At 38.8% G+C, this 17,923-nt stretch overlaps 2 protein-coding genes across 6 annotated transcripts in view; one reads left to right on the top strand and one right to left on the bottom strand.

The window, feature by feature from the left end:
* Babam2 (BRISC and BRCA1 A complex member 2) overlaps positions 1-11,703 on the bottom strand; it is a 404,038-nt gene extending 392,335 nt beyond the window's left edge. Inside the window, exons 1-2 of the mRNA XM_046441540.2 lie at positions 11,575-11,703; positions 8,027-8,178 (exon numbers count right to left, since the gene is read on the bottom strand). Coding sequence (XP_046297496.1) covers positions 8,027-8,154 — 128 coding nt within the window. The 5' untranslated portion in view covers positions 8,155-8,178; positions 11,575-11,703. The remainder of the gene's footprint in view (positions 1-8,026; positions 8,179-11,574) is intronic.
* A 214-nt stretch (positions 11,704-11,917) lies between these two features.
* Rbks (ribokinase) overlaps positions 11,918-17,923 on the top strand; it is an 86,853-nt gene continuing 80,847 nt past the window's right edge. For all 5 annotated transcript variants that reach the window (XR_009226560.1, XR_009226559.1, XM_046441535.2 and 2 more), the window contains exon 1: positions 11,918-12,146. Coding sequence is in view for 3 of the 5 variants with exons in the window: in XM_046441535.2 (XP_046297491.1) it covers positions 12,058-12,146 (89 nt within the window). In the remaining 2 variants the exon portion in view is untranslated. The remainder of the gene's footprint in view (positions 12,147-17,923) is intronic.

Below are 17,923 nucleotides of genomic sequence, written 5' to 3'. Positions count from 1 at the left end.
GGGCATGTATATAATAAAGTATTAAAAACTGCCCAACTTCAAAATTAAACTATTGACACCCAGGACAGCAGCTTTCTTCCAGACACAAGACTAATATAGAAAGGTTCAGCCTGCAGGCTACAGAGACTAATGCAGCCAGACTGAGATCCGTCTTCAAAGCTTACAGCACTCATCGTTTTAAATTGTTCTAGTTAGTAATCAAGTACTTACACTGAGCATCTATTTTTAACTAAGTAATGAAATTCAGAACATGGACAAAAAAAATGCAACAGGTAGTTGTGGGTGGATGAGATGTCACAGCAGATGCCCCAAACACAGCCATGTGCCAGTAAGGTTGAGTCACTGCAATATGCTGAAAAAAGATATGAAGGCTCAGCTGCCACAGGTTGCAATGAGCCCTCTCTGCTTTCTTCCCTGCTATAGCTGCCAGGCATCATTCCAGAATGCTGAACAGACACTTAGACATCTTCAAGATTACAAAAATCACTGAAAATGACAAAATATGGCATCCTACAAATAGCACATGCTTGTGAACAATTTAACGCAGAGCAGAGAATTAATAAACACTCAGTAAACTCATGGAATAATTCCCTAAAAATAATAGTCTGGACCTTTCAGATCTCAGTATATATTTTACCTAAATGAATAAACCCAATTCTGGAACATACTTTCATTTCCAAAACATCAACTCATTTGTCAGGGAATACCATTTTTAAGAATTATGCCTAACAGAATTTAAGTGACATATTACCAAGCCAATAAACAGCCTTCCAAGACAAGAACAAACCACACTACCTCTCTAGGAAAACCCTAACCCATCCATTCCCTCATTCGACTTCCTCTACATACTACATGAGGAAGGTACCATGGCAGATCTTAAGGCACAAAAATAAACAAGAATTCTGTCCTTAAAATACTGGTGCCCTGGGCTGGGGTTGTGGCTCAGAAGTAGAGCACTTGCCTAGCAGGTGTGAGGCCCTAGGTTTGATCCTCAGCACCACATAAAAATAAATAAATATAATAAAGGTATTATGTCCAACTACAACTAAAAAATAAATATTAAAAAAAAATACTGATGCCCTAGCAACAGAGTTTAGAAAGATACATAGACTTAAATAAGGTAGAAAAATTTAAATGTCATTAAAAAAATATTTTTAAAAATTGTTGCTTTGATTACTGTCCCCCTATAAACCAGATCTACTATACCAGTACTTAGGCCTTATCTCTTCAGGGTAAGCAGCTACATATAGTAAGTAACAAGACTGAGGATCCCAAGTTCAAAGCCAGCCTCAGCAACTTAGCAAGGCGCTAAGCAACTCAGCAAGACCCTGTCTCTAAATAAAAAACAGAAAGGGCAGGGGATATGGCTCAGTGGTTGAGTGCCCCTGGGTTCAATCCCCAGCACTTAAAAAAAAAAAAAAAAGTCTCCAACTCTCATAACCCTGACCATTACAGATCAACAGAAAGGGAGGGCTAGGGATAGTGCTCAGTGGAAGAGAGCTCCCACCACTAGCATGCCTGGTGCCCTGCAACAACAAAACAACAAGAAAGAGAAATGCCAAAAGGGAGACATCAAAAAGAAGCTATTCTTTTCCTTCATTCTGACACTGTTTTGTTATGGAAACTTGAAGAATTCGCTTTGATTGACAGAAGGATGGAAGAAAAATTGTTAATAAGCTTCTAAAGAACTTTTGTGAATCTTTCAGACAAGTACTATATAAAAGCCATCAATAGCCCACGCACCTTCAGCCAACTGATTCCCAACAAATGTGCCAAAACATACGTTGGAGAAAGGACAGCCTCTTCAACAAATGGTTCTGGGAAAGCTGGATATCCACACGTAGAAGATTGAGACTTGATTCTCATCTCTAAGCCTGAACAAAAATCAACTTAAAATGGATCAAGAATCTTAAGGTAAGACCTGAAACTCTGAAACTACTAGAGAAAACACTTCAACCTATGGGTACAGGCACTGATTTTCTGGATAACACTCCAAAAGCATAGGAAACAAAAGCAAAAATTGACAAATGAGATTATGTTAAACTACAAAGCTTTTGCACAGCAAAGGAAATAATCAATGGAGTAAAGAAACGACCTACACCTATTCATCTGAGGGTAATACCCCAAAATATTTTTGTAAGGAACTCAAAAAACTTAACAACTAAAACCCAAATAATCCAAATTAAAAATGGACAAATGGTCTGAGTAGACACTTATTGAAAGTTCATATAGCCAGTAAGTATATGAAAAAAATGTTCAATGTCATTAGCCATCAGGGAAATGCAAATCAAAAGTACAATGAGATACCATCTTATCCAGTTAGAATGGCAATTGTGAGAAAAAAAATTTCAAATACTCACAGGATGTAAGGAAAAAGGAACTCAAAAAACTAAAAATAGAACCACCATATGATCCATCTTCTACAGGAAATACTCCTGATTATACATCCAAAGGAATGAAATCAGCACAAAAGAGACACCTGAGCCAGGAGCAGTGGCACACACCTATAATCCCACTATTTGGGAGAATGAAGAAGGAGGACTACAAATTCAAGTCTAGCCTGAGCATTTAGCAAGAAAGATCTTATCACAAAATAAATAAATAAAAAGACTGGGGATTTAACATCATGGTAGAACACCACTAGGTTCAATTTTCAGTACCATAAAAAGAGAGAGAGAGAAAGTGAGAAAGAGAAAGCATGATACCTGCCTACCCATGTTTATTGTACCACTATTCACAATTCACAATAGCTAAAATATGAAATCAGTCTAGATTCCCATCAAGAGATGAACAGATAAAGAAAATATTTTTATAATAATACTGATATATATCAGAATTATTTTGCGATAAAGAATAATAAAATCCTTTTATTTGCAGCAAAATGGATGGAACTGGAAAACATCATGCTAAGCACAATAAGCCAGACACAGAAAGACAAGTTCTCTCTCCTGTGCAAAAACTAAAAAAACAAAAACAAACAAAAAAAATGTCAACCTGAAAGTAGAATAATGATCACCAGGGACAGGGAAGCATGGGAGAGTGCAGGAGTAGACGGTGGATACAGATATGATCAATGTATGCTGTATGCATGTATGGAAATATCACAGTGGATCTCATTAATCTGCATAATTAATGTTAATAAAAACTAGATATTTCTGCAATTCACAATAGCCAAGTTGGGGAACCATCCCAGGTGCCTCTCAACAGACAAATGGATGAGGGAAATGTGGTATGTACACGATGGAGCTTTACTCAACCACACACACACAAAAAAAGAAATTCTGTGATTTGCTGGTACGTGGATGGAACTGGAGGATATCAAGCTAAGTGAAATAAGCCAGTCTCAGAAAGTCAAGGGTCAAATATTTTCTCTCATATGTAGAAGCTGGGGGGAGAGGAATGAAAGAGGGATCCCATGAAAATAGAAGGGAGACCAATAGAGTATAAGGAGGGGTTGGATAGGAAGGGAGTAGAGAAAGGCATGGGAAGTACCAGGGAATGAAACCTACCAAACTATGCTATGTCAATGTACAAATATACCACAATGACTCTTTCTATGTATGTGTGAAATAATGCACTAATTGTAATAGTAACAATAATAACGGAAGAGAGATCAGTAGAGCAGAGCAAACAGATCAGGGGGAGGGAAGAGGAGGGAAGGAAAAAGGAAAGTACTGGAGAATAAAATTGACCAAATTATGTGAGGTGTATGTACGAGTATGGCATAGTGATTCCCACTATTATGTATAATTATAATGCACCAATAAAAAAATAGACATTTTAAGAAAACATCAACAATGCTCTTAATTAACAAGGTTTTTCACATCATTTTCAGCAGAGCAATTTTGCTAAAATTAGTTGAGATATTTTTATTTCTTTTTCTAAAACTAAAGAAAGCAAATTCCATAAATACTATAGTTTGGATGTTGAATGTTCCCCAAAGGTCCCTGTGTTAAAGGTTTGGTCCCCAGGGTGGCATTACTGAAGGATGCTGTGGACCTTTAGGAGGAGGGGCCTTGTGAAAGCTCCATTATGTCCTTAGGTTACGGAGGCATGTCCCCAGAGAGGATTAGGGGACCCCACTCCAACCTCTTTCTTTTTTTGCTTCCTGGCCATGAGGTAAGCAGTTTGCTCAATCACCTGCTTCCCCACAACTGCCATCCAGCACCCCCACCAGAGAGCTAAAAGCAATGTGTCCACATGGTCACAGAAATTGCAAACCCAAGTAAAGGCTTGTCTCTTCAAAAGTCAATTATTTCAGGTATTTTATTATCGTGACAGAAAGTTAACACAATAGTAAATATCACTAAATGCCATTTCAAATATTTTTCAGGCAAAGCTAGTCCAGACAGGGCCAGGACTAGTGGATTCATTTTAGACTTTTTTCATCAGCTCAACCATTTGCATTTAAACACTCAACTAAACGTTCAGCAATTTGGGAGCACTCAAAAGGGAATCTGCAGAAAGAAGCAACATGACTTAATGTTGATAAAAATGGTCTCTCAGGATAGGCATAAAAAGTGAGAAGTTCAGGTTTGTACCACCTGACAAAAAGCAGTCTCCAGCCCACGGCCATCAGTTCCCTGCCAGGTCTTCACCTCTGAGAAGAATGTTGTGACAAACTAAAAAAGAAAAACTTATTTCTATATCCTATCTGCAAACAGCCATTAAACATCACTGGTTCACAGGTTGCTTTTTTTAACACCATAGCTTTACTGAAATATAATTCACATGTGATAACATTTACTCTAAAGTATACAATTCAGTTGTTTTTAGTATATTCAGAGAATTGTGCAACCATCACCAACTATCTGATTTTAGAATATTTTTCTCACCCCAAAAAAGAAACTCCATACCCATTATCAAGTATTTCTCATTCCCCCATTAATTTACTTTCTGTCTTGATGGACTGGACTATACTAGATGTCCATGGAAGTGCAGTCATATAATGTGTGACATTTTATGACAAGCTTCTTTCACATTTGTTTACCTGTTCATTAGTTGATGGACATTTGGACTGTTTTCATGGGAATTTCTGGCCCATGAAAACCTTAGTCATCTAATCTGATTGCTCATTTTATGGATAAAGAAACTGAGATCCAGTCAGAAAATGGGAGCCACCTCTGACTACACACACCTAAGCTTTCAATCCACACCTGAAATGCCTTTGGTTCTCCAAGCTTACCCGCTTCCTAGAAAAGAAGAAAATCCTTAATGTGTGAGATATGAGCAGTAAAATGCAAGATATGCTGGTTTCAGGAGAAGAGATGCGGCAGAAAGGAAGAGAAAATAAGTAGAATTGTTCATCATCTCATTGAACCAAAGGAACTTAAGAAAAGACCAGACCTCCAAAAACACACAGAGAGAAATGAGCACAAAGCAGAAACATAAATTTTAAAAGGAAAATCAGAAAAAGAAATTCAAAGTAGGGTAAAACCTAAAGAGTTACTCTATAAAGTGCCCCACAGTTCATCTGAAAATCTTTATTCCCAGACCTAGAAGTAACAATAACTGATTTAAAGATCCCAGAAAGATGAAATCAAAGCAACATAAATGATAAGATATGAGCACACAGCAAATGAAGTATATCACTCTACTTTCTATAGGCCAAAAATTACAGTATAGGCTACTGGAAAATACCCTCCTGAGATCTAATCCCAATGACTTCAGAGATAAAGTTCATCTAAAGGAAGTAATCTAGGAGGCTTGATCTGTATCTAGCTTGTCTATAATCATCTGGGAAATCCAGATTGAATGAATCCTACACATAGCCTCCGATTTACAATCCCCACATCCTTGCCATGTGAAAGTTGAGAAGCCTGTGTACCTGGCCTGTTGCTTGACTAAATGGCACAAAATTCTAAACAAGAAAACAGAAAGTCAATTTCTAATCATTGACTATTCTAAGGATGACAGTTTTTAAATACTCTAATGTATATAGATAACTTCTAGATTTGAAGTAGCAAAAAAATTACAACCTTCTTCCTATCAACTCCTCCAGAGTTCTATCTACCACATTCTTTTTCCTCAACAAAGAAAGGAGTAATACATGCCTAACATTAGCAAAAAGACTAACAAATAGTAAATGTTTAACAAGTATTTAATTAGTGAAATAGAAGATAATGCCAAGTCTTGAAAAAAGCATCCTACTATTCCAAGTATCTAACTCCAGTCTTCTTATCTTACTACTGAAGAACATAAGTCTATGTCTTTATATCCAAGTATTCACCTTGGTCGAAATATAGTAAGATTTGTAGAAGGTAAAAGGCAAAAAAGTCTAACATGGAAAACCAAAAGACAATCAAGAATATAACATTTCTAGTAAGGAAAAAAACATGGGGGCTGGGGTTGTGGCTCATCAGTAAAGCACTCATCTAGCACATGCGAGGCATTGTGTTCAATCTTCAGCACCACATACAAATAAATAAATAAAATAAAGGTATTGTATCCAACTACAACTGAAAAATAAATATTAAAAAAATAAAAATATCATAAATTAAATTATTATAAGTCAGGGACTATCTGTGCTTGAATTATAACCCATCCAGTCAAATAAATATCTAAAAATTCATACTGACATAATTTTAAAATCGAATAAATAGGGCTAGGGTGTGGCTCAGTGGTGGAGTGCCTGCCTGGCGCATGTAAGACACTGAGTTTGATCCTCAGTAAAAATAAATAAAATATAATAAAATTCTATTGTGTCCACATAGAACTGAAAAATATTTTTTTTAAAATTGAATAAACAAACACTTGAGAGAGAAGGGACAGTGAATGGTTCTTTACAGTGGAATTCAAACTAATAAATATGAAAAGAATGAAGGAACTAGAAAATCACCAGAGTAATAGTTGCAGGCAAGAACCATCTTTGGATGCTGAAATTAATGGACGAAGATATGATGAGAAACAAGCTACCTACAGAGTCTCAAGGCATTGCTCCACCAGGTACTCACAACTACAAAGGTAAAATCAGATAACTTCACTGTCAAAAAAACCTCATTGACACAATCTTAATCAAGTTATTGAAGTTAACATACCAGTAAAAAGATATGAACATCTACTTTGAGGCTTAAGATGGTCCAATACATCTATATTCTTCTGTGAGAAAAAAATGTATTTCTCACACTAATAAAAGGAAAATATTAAACATTAAACAAACCACATAGAGGGACATTTTACAACATATATAATCAGTGCTCTTTGAAAGTATCAATGTTATTAAAAACAAAGAAAGAGTGAGGAATTGTCACATTTCAGAGAGACTAAAGGCATTTGACAACCACATGCAATTTGTATTCTGAATTGGATTCTTCGACCAAAAAAGGACATGAAAGGGATAACCAGCAAAACTCAAATAAGAGCTGTAGAATAGTTAATAATATTGAAATGATGCTAATTTCCTATAGTATTCTTCTAACATTTTGGTAAATCTAATTTTATTTCAAAATAAAATTTTGTGTTTCCTTTTTAATACAACATTTCTAGGTGTAAGAACCCCAGTATGAGGAACAACTCATTTTGACTTACTATTATAATTTCTGTATTAAAAGAGGTTATAAAATTATGTCAGATGCCAAATCTCAAAGTCCAATTCTTATCATGTATTCTGGATTGCAGTAAACAGGAAGCAAGCCAATGAATGAAAAACACACTTGCTAAAACCTACATGGTACACTGTTCACAAAGAGATAAGCCAGAGGGGTGGCGGGGAAATGAACATTCTGGTCATACAATGGCCCACAACACAAAAAAAAAATACATGAAACATAAAAAGTGAAGAACGAAACAAAACCAATTAATCAGGCTGGGGATGTGGCTTAGTGGCATAGTGCTGATCTAGCATGGAGGAGGTCCTGAGTTCAATCCCCAATATCACAAAGTAAAATTAAAATAAATATTTAAAAAAAGCAATTGAATCAGCACATGATGAGTTCATGACTTGAGGAATGTTTGTGGTATTCATTTTTATGACTCTGGTAAGAAATGTTTATTATTAGGTAAAGGTTGAATCAGTTCTGGTACATACCCAGATTTCAAGTCTGTTATCCTCAAACAATTTGTAGCATCCAATCCCACTTTTCCATTCCGGACCACACTAGATATGAATGGGGAAAGCATTGGAGAAATTCGGTTCAAGGCCACTTCTGGGGACATTTTAACTTGACTTGTAAGCTACCACTGAAAGCAAAAGGAAAGAATGATGATCAGAGTCAACAACAACAACAAAAAATTAGATACAACAAAGCTTCCTAAAAGCTGGCACAGCCCTCAGAATTTTCCCTTGCATGAATAAATACTTCATTTCCCCCTCTAAGGAGCCTCTTGCAATGACCCTCCGAAAGAAATCATTTCCCTGTTGCTCAGCCACTCAGAACATAGACTGCACCACTGCTTTTTAGAGACAGAACCCTTGAAGTACAACTCTCTCCTCCTTTCTGAAGATGATTCTTGCTCTACTCTATTTAAAGCTATTCCACTCTAGCCAGGCATAGTGCTGTGTACCTATAATATCAGCTACTCAGGAGGCTGAGGCAGGAGGGTCACAAGTTCAAGACCACCCTGGACAACACAGATCCTATCTCAAAACAACAACAAGCTGTCCCCCTCTATCTTTTTACTGCCTCTCCCACTTCAGTTCAGACCAAGAAGCATTCACTAGCAATTATTTCCCAGCATACAAAAAAATACTCCGCTCAGTTAAGAAGCTCTTCTTTGGTATCCCCACAAGGAGTAAAAAATTTATAATAATATTTTAAATTCTAAAACAAGCACAAATAGCTTGCAATTCTTACTTACCGGAAATTATTTACAGCTATTATACCTTCCTCCACAGTGTATTCTAACCCCCTGCTTATGTGTGCTTGTCCCTACTTGGACTTGAATCTTTAGTGTTTTAACAAAAGTATCTGGCAAACACTAAGCATTCAGTAACATTTTACAAATGAGTAAGAGGACAAATGCTAGAAAAATATTTAGGGATAGGAAAAATATAATATTCCCATAAAAATTTTGGCAGGAGAATAAATGTAACAAAATGAGAGGAAAAAATTACATAACAATTAAATCATGAAAACACACACCTATGTAGATGCTAAGCAACACAGACTAATACAAATCTTTCAGTCTTCGACTTTAAGGCACTGAGAAGTCCTTATACTTGAAAATATAAAGCAAAACCAATAAATCATATCTAAATTACTTGGAAACTCATGGGGCTAAAGAGGGAGTACATGAATTCCTCTTAATAGAATTCTAAATGAAAGCCTACTTTCCGAGGTGAATAATTCAATTTAAATGATCACTTTCTTCCTCGACATGAAAGAATAATCCCACATCAAAAACAAATAAGTTTCCATCCAGTTACAATTACAAGAAACTGATATTCTCATTCTAGTTTTTCATGAATTATGCCACATGAGAACATACAAATGTTGAAAAAATTACAATAAATACTATTTTCGGTATTTAGTATTTGTTTTTCATTTCAGACAGCAATAAAGGGAAGGGCTGCAGTGATCTTTCAAAAAATAAGAACTTTGTCACACTCTTTAGTGATGAAACCAAGAAGTACCTCTGGGGTAGCAAAAGCTTTATACTTTATGTGTTTAGTTCCCAAATGATCTTTTCTGCAAATATTAAAAAAGCTCCTATTCTAACTCTTTAGCAGATGACCTACCTCCACCACTGTCATCACAAGGAAAAAAAAATTTACGCATTATACTATCAACCATAGAAATCACCTTTACTTTATAACATTTTATCACTTACAAAGAGTTTTCACATACATTATTACAGTTGCTCTTAACAACCTGGGTAGTAAGGCAGGTATTTTAATTCCCATTTTGCAGATGATATGGATAACTGGGGGGGGGGGGGTTGTACAGTATATTAATCCACATAATCATTTTGAAGGCTTTTCTTCCTATTCTGCAACATTTCTAACTTTATTTCTATCCACTGATGTCACAGTTCCTGAAAGGATGCTTATCTAGATCATAAGCAAACACACAAATATTCACCTCAGAAAAAAAAGCATAAGGATCTCATAGATATTATTCTTCCATGTTTTTTTTTCCCCACAGTACCTACTATTATTTTACCTCTCGTTTCTACAAAAAGAAAGGGGGGTAACAGAATCAACAAATTTTCAATCTCGACTACTGACAGATTAAATTATTCACCTCCTAAATTATTAACTTCCCCCTACAACTCTGTTCCCTGGTGAATACTGTCCCCATTCTACAGACATGAAAATTGAAGCTCTGCAAGCAAGATACTTATTCAGAGTCACAAACATGGCAAACAGATGAGAATTTAAATTCAAATTCGAATTTTGAGGATTCTCAAAATCCACTATTCCTGTCTTCCTATCAAATAACATAAATTTTAAAAAATCACATAAATTAAAAAACATCAAGGTGATTTTTTTTTTCTTGACATCAAGACTTAGTCAGAATTTAAATAAATGATTGTTTCAAAACCAGAGACAAACTGGACTACTATGGACCTACTGCTGAAGTTGGCTTGAATGATTCAATAGTTAAATTCTAAACCTGAACCAGAAGCTAACCATACTAACAGTGAACAATTCAGCAAGTATCATGACTTTAGGATGACACTGAGGGAATGAATTTGTCTTTATTTCTGGAACAGTCATAGTACTATTTTTTTTTTTTTTTTGATAGTGCTAGATCCCATGCAGGATTAACATCTTTTTCAATCATGAGAAGGAGTGACTTATCTAAGAAAGAGGGAAAGAATACTGGTTCCAAAATCGGGTCATTGAACAACAACCAAACAAGGTGGTCCTTTGGTGCAGTGTGCAGGGACATGGGTTGGTCCACTTCCCCCCAAATAAGACAAATGAGACAATGGCAATATTGTAACAGATTCCAGATAGCCAGAAATTTGGGGTAGCCAGCCTCTTTTGAATGCTAGTTCTGCAATTTGTATTTCCTGATTTTGACGTACTGCATAAGGAAAATGCAAAAATGCCCCAAAATAAGGTCACATCAGGTCTTCTGGTAGGCTGCCTGGGGAATACAAAGACGTCTAAAGCACTGTCCAGGCTCTTGCAATTAGGATAGGATGACAAGCACGGAAACACGTGTCCGGTTGACGTCATGGAACGGAAAGGGGTGGCCCCCCTTGCTGCGTCACATCAACGTCATACAGCACACGAGGGAAGTCACACTGGGGAAGCAATTTCTCCAAGGGGCAAAATCAGGAAAAACAAATCGTTTCAGACTCAAAGAATGACCACCCAACTCCAAGAACATTTAAAAGAGGACGCTCCCCCTTCTCCCAAATTGTATGATCCCCTCATCAAGCGGAAAGAGGGATCACCCTGAGGGCTCATTAGGGACCAAGGGGTGGGCCAGAAAGGGAGACAGGTAACTCTGAGGTTTGGGGGACTCGTTCTTGAGTGGACTAGCGTGATGGGGGTGAGCAGGGCATCTTTGAAACAGGGGGCCTTCTCTATAGGAAGAGTAGGCAAGCCCTCTGGCCATCGATCTCTGCGCCACCTGTGCGACTCGGGATCCAACCTCCCCTCACCAGCCCCAGTCCTGGTACCTGGAACTTAGTCCGATCGGTAACCGGCGACTACGTGGGGTACAGGTTACCCGAGCGCGCCCCCGACCGACGCACCGACCTGAGCGCGCACCGCGGGCCGGATGCGTGCGCGCTCCCGGACGTCCCGCCCCGCCCCCTTCGGGAGTCTGGCGGCGTGCGCGCCCCCGTGCCGCTCCTGCCTGGAGCTCGGAAAGGCGTCCCCGCAGTGCCTGAAAGCTCTGGGTCAGCGCCTGCCTCGCGCGTGGAGAGGAGCCTGGCACTCGTAGTATTAGGAGGGTCCTGGAACATGAGGCGGTGCGGGAGACAATTCCTGAAAGAACTGGGGGCCGTTGTCGGGCGGGGTTGTTCGGGCATTCGGGTGGGCGACCCGCGTAGGCGTGTGAAAGGCCCGCTTCGATAAGAGGGTAGGAGCGGCATCTCTGGTTACAGGGTCCGGCAAAGTGCAAAGGGTAGAGTCCAGGTTGGACAGCACCTCATCTAGCCATGGCGGCGTCTGGGGAGCCTCGGAGGCAGTGGCAGGAGGAGGTGGCGGCGGTGGTAGTGGTGGGCTCCTGCGTGACCGACCTGGTCAGGTTAGTCTGTCGCCGGCATGCGACTCGCGGGAGTGGGTGGACGGTGCTCAGCACTGGGACTTTGGGGACCGACAGGGTCGCCCTGGGTGTGAGCTACAGGTTTCCCCAACCCGCAGCCCGCCTTTCTGATATGGAAAAGGGAGAATTCGGGTTTGAAAAGGTACATGGCAGGGGAGGGATGTAGAGGGCAGGGTTTAGTGAAGGCTCCAGTATAATCAGAAGCGCCTCCAGACCTACGCCTGTCTCCTTGGCCAGGCTGCTGCACCTTCCCCGTGACCTGCCAGGTGACTGCCACGTCATCCTACCTCCTAGAATAGGCCCACCTCACAGGGTTGTTGTGAGGACTAGATTAAGTATTTTGTCAGCCGAAACACTATCTGAATTGGGTATTCTTCGTCTGAGCTTGTTGTGTAAAATAATGAGTTAAGCAGGGGTCAAAAAGACACCGTTCACTGTATTGATTATTGGCATTCCTGCCGTATTTTACGGTTACAGCTTGCTTTTCAGTATTGTAATCACGGGTTACCTTATGGTAACCAAAGTGTGAGTCAAAACAAAAATCCATAAACAATCTTTACAACCACTAAAAATATATAATCAAGCAGGAGCCAAAAACGTGCTAAATGAAGATAGACGAATTAGGTCCATGACTTTGGAGAACAGATCCTTCTGATTTGTCATCTTTTTTTAATGAAAATTGATTTTCTAACTACAAAATTAATTGTATGAAAAAAATCAAATATTTTAAGGAAATCCTACTTCTCAGATTGTTTCAGTTTAATGTGTGGTTGAACAGTGTTTTATTATAATGAGGGTTTATATCATTAAAAAATTATTAGGCATACTGCAGTAAGACCTCATCTGTCCCTAAATCTTGTTTTGCCAAAGGATAACAGTAGAAATAAGTCACCAAATCCATGCTTGTGAGGCAAGTGTTCTACCACTAAGCTACAACCCCAGCCCTGTTCTTTATTTTTATTGGCCTTATTTATTTTTATTAGTCTTATCTGGAAATACTAACCCCTCCCCAACCCTCTTGGGCTAAAGGGCTCAAGGACCCCAGACCTATCTCTACAATCCAGAGCCACACTCCACCAGAAGTTCTAGGAACTCTCCCAAGAGGCCCCTTCCTGGCTGCCTGCCTGTCTGCCAGGGCTGTGTCCTCATTCCTGGGTGGTAATCTGCAGAGCCCAAAGTTGGGTGGAGGGAGGAACAAGAACATAGTTTCATTCTTGAGCCACCAAGAGGCAAGAGTCACCTGTCTCCTTTATAGGGCTTTTAATGGGTGGGCAGGTGCTTTAACTTTACAAAAGCACTTCCCTTATTAGGAGCATTGTCACAGAGGTTGCACCTGCCTTTGCTCAGCTCCTTGGGGTTGGTGGCCCTAGTGACCATCCTTCTACCCTGAGTCATTGTCATCCCCTGAATGAATACAATCACATCTGCATGTGGATTGTATCCTACTTAGCATGCCAGGTCCTTTATAATGGAATAAGTATATATAATTTATTCAGGGGTAACAGCCTTAGACCCCTACCTTCAATTGCCTGTGTGACACCAGCCTAGAGGCCTTCTTGGCCAGCCTCCAGAAGATCTCTGAGTGCTTCCCCCCTCCTTTCCGGACTCTGCACTTGCCCACAGGCAGACCAGGCCAGCCCCTCCCTGAACTGTGGAGCCAGCTCCTGGCTGGCCCTGTTCCAATTCCCTGCTCACACTCCACCCAAGACAAGTTTTTAAAACCTGTGTTGCTCCCTGCAATGGCTTCCCTTTCATCATAAGGAAGATTTTTCCAAAATTTCTGAATATAAGATTTTTGGTACAAGGCACTAAACCCAGTGGCACTTAACCACTGAGCCATATCCCTATCCCTTTTCTTTTTTTTTTTTTTTTTTTTTTTTTTTTTTTTTTTTTGAGACCGTTTCACTGTTGTTTTAGGGTCTCACTAAGTTGCTGAGGCTGGCCTCAAATTGCTATCCCCCTGCCTCAGCCTTTGAAGAACTGAAATTAGTCATGCACCACCATGCTCAGCCTGAATGTAGGATTTTTATAAAAATCCTGCATCTGTGATAAACCTGGGGCCAACTTTGCTGGTTACAATGCATATCATTATTGTATTATTTTTTAATGCTCCTGAAATAAATCACAAATTTAAAATCTTAACAGATTTGTCCTTTACATACTTCTGAACATCAGAAGTCTAATACAAGTTTCATTGGGCTAAAATCAAGGTGTCAATAGGGCTGGGCTCTTTTCTTAAAGCTCTAGCAATGACTGTTGGCTTCTTTTTCCAGTTTCTAGAGGCTGCCTGTGTTCCTCAGTTGGTCATAGCCCCTTTGTCCTTGAAGACAGCAGTGGTTGGTCTGTTTCTCATGTGGCATCACTCTCACTCTTCACCATTCTGCTTTTAAAGGAACCCTGAGGTTACAATGGGTGCCAATAATTCAGGATAATCTCCTTACTTTATTGTAGTTTCTTTTTGAAATCAAACAATTGTATAACTTTCAGGGAACCTTGAATCTGATCAGTCTAGCCTCACATTTTGCAGATGAGGTAACTAAGAAAGCTTAAACAGCCCACCCCAAGTCATATAGCCAGTTAATGGCATAGTGAAGGCTGAAACTCAGGTCTCCCACCCCTTATCTTTCCATTCTGTCATTCTACCTCTAATTCTGACTAGTAACATTGCCCTTTTCATCTTTGGTTCATATGAAAGTGCCATAGTCCGGCTGCAGCAAAATAACTGGGGGGTGATGAGCAGCTTGTGTACATTGATACAGCAGGAGTAGGAGCCGTTTATTGTAGGACAGGAGGGGTGTGTATATATATATTTCACATAGTTTTTCTTAATTAACATAAACTAGATACAGAAGTCAACCAATAAGGAATCTCCACACTTAATGGCTCTCTGGGGCCACCTCACAAACCACTCCCCCTGGCAAAATGCCAGGCGCCATCTTGACTTGTTTACAGACCCTAACATGAAAGCTTTTAGTCTGTGTATTCACTAAGTGTTTCCCTTATAATATGATAAAGAATATCAACTAAGTATTTATAATTCTTGTGTCTAAAGATAGTATCTTCATTACCCTAACCCTTATTTTCTTCTAGAGTTTAACTGTAACCAACCTGGACGCCATGCCTTTACTGTAGAATCACTTCGGAAATAAAACTACATCAATAGCTAAGCTGTTTGGATTGTATCCAAGTCAACTTTCTTTATATATTACATTACTGTGTGCCAGACACTGCTAATTCAATCAATGAGCAACTTTTTTTTTCATTTCTAACTTCAGATTGCTATGAATAGTAAGTGCTATGTTATAATAATTTTAAAAACTCATTAGCTCATCCAACATGACAAACAATAGGCATTATTTAATATCCATCTATATTTATCACCATCCTCTTCCTTCTTGAACACTTATCTCTGAAGTTTCTTGTTGCAAAGATAAATCAATCCTGTTCTTATAGAAAATAAAGACAAAAGTTGCTCCAAAGACAAATTTCCATGAAAACCTAACAACATAAGATACATTTTTAGAAATTAGGTTCATAGCTTGATTAATCATGATTTCATTAATAGACCTTAATTCTTATGACATACATCACCTTTTTTTTAAGTTATTTATCCAACTCATTTTTATTACATTTACACTATGTATCAGGCAATTCTCTAGGAGAAAAGGATACCCAGTCAAAAAATCTCTACCTTATGGAGCTTATATTCTAGAGGCGAGACAGATGCTATCAGTAAAAATAAGCAAAATATATGGTATGTTAAACAAATGCCACAGAGAGAAAGCAAGAAAGGAGGATGGAAGTACTAAGTATAAATCAATGACCACAGAAAGCCTCACTGGGAAGATGATTTTAAATAAAGACCTAAAGGAAGAAAGAAAGCAATCCATAAATATACCTGAGGAAAGAGCATTCCAGGCAGAGGGAATAGCTTATGCAAAGGCCCTGTGCAGTAAACAGCAGGAAGTCCAGCATGGAGGAAAAGAGGAGGGCAATAAGTGACCAATGGACATTGGGTCATACTCGATAAGATGAAAAATCACTGGAGGAGTTGAGCAGAGGAGTAACATAATCTGACTGAGATTGTAATAGGATCATTCTGGGGGCTATGTTAGAAAAAAAGCTAAGGAAGACAAGTGCAGAAGCAGGGAGACGGGTTCAGGATGGATCACAGTGATCCAGGCAAGAAATGGTGGTAACTTGAAAGCTCTACGGTGGGGAGAAATGAGCATCTTTTGATTATATTTTGAAGGTAGAGTTGATAAGATTTGTTGAGGAGTGAGAGGTCAAGGATTACTCCTGATTTCTGCAGCCTCTGCAACTGGGAGAGGAAGTTGACCTTTCCTGAGATGCAGAAGATTGTGAGCAGAACTGGGCAGGGAGAGGACTGTGTCAGGAGCTCAGGGTGGACATCCTAGGGTTGAAGTACCTATTAAAGATCCAGAAGACAGATGTGTGAGTTTGGAGTTCAGAGGAGAGGACTGACCTGGAGATATAAATTTGAGAGCTATCAGTGTGTAGATAGTATTTAAAACCAGGAAGCAAGATGAGCTCACTGAGAGTCTGAACTCATGTGGCACTTCAACATTTAGAGGATGCATTTTTCATATGATTTATTTCTTGCCTTTAAGTCTCTGTACCCCTAAAACTTGTTTGAGACAATCTTACTACAAACACATTTCCATTGCAATAGACTATAATGTCAACTAATACCCTCATGTTATCCTTTAACATACTGTCAATTAAAAGTAATGGTTTTAGAGAGAAGGCTCATGTTCTCCCGAGCATTTAAATTTAATCCTTGGCAAATCAGGAAATTATTGCTTAGTTCTCAAAAGATCAAAAGATTTGATAGTGAAATTAGTGAATTTGGAAGCCTTTACAGATAAAACAGATGAAGATTACTTTTTTTTGTAAAGACTTTTATTTATTTATTTATTTAGTTAGTTAGTTAGTTGTAGATGGGCACAATACCTTTTTTTTTATTTATTAATGTGGTGCTGAGGATCGAACCCAATGCCCCATGGATGTGAGACAAGCACTCTAACACTGAGCCACAACCCCAGCCCCTAGATTACTTTTTTTAAAAAAAATTTGATTCCTTACCTAGAAAAGGTTACCATAGTCATCTCTAACCTGGGTCCCTCCAGAAGCCTCTTTCTATTTAGATCAGAAAAATCTGTTTTACAATCACAGTTGTAGGAAAATAAAATTCATAGGAATGAAGGTCCAAACTTATCATACCCTCCCAATATTAGAGAAATGTATCCCCCTCTCATTATTTCTGCTCCTTAATTTGATCGTGAAAGTTGCTCATCAGTTACCATTTTAAATAATATTTTGGTAAATATGTTTCTGCCTAACATCAAAGAAATCATCCATGAGATAGGTGGTAATTTTGATCTCTTCAATGAAAATAGATGTTTAAAAAAGTGAATATGAACATATGACAAAGAAAGGGCACCTACAAGGTACTACTGCTAAGCAGTCTAGCAATCCATCCCTCTGCCAAGTCTGTGCCCCGACTCTTCATGTCTATTCTAGGGAAAACAACGTTTTCATCTGTGATGAATTTTGCCCTAGTGTTTTGATACCTTGTGTATAATATTGAGCTATGGGAATGTGCTAGGTGCTAGGGATGCTGCAATTAGTAAAATGATCTAGAGGAACCTAGAGCCCAAGGAAGATGGCCAACACAAAAAGATACCATTGTAGTCTGATGTAGCAAGTGCCTGCAGGCTCTGTGGAAGCATAAGGAA

Source organism: Marmota monax, unplaced genomic scaffold, assembly GCF_021218885.2.
Source record: "Marmota monax isolate L192 unplaced genomic scaffold, Marmota_monax_Labrador192_F-V1.1 WCK01_AAM20220418_F8-fsc00010, whole genome shotgun sequence".
NCBI classification, from domain to species: Eukaryota; Metazoa; Chordata; class Mammalia; order Rodentia; family Sciuridae; genus Marmota; species Marmota monax.
The sequence above is the reverse complement of the archived record's forward strand: the minus strand, read 5'-3'. Positions and strand labels throughout refer to the sequence as shown.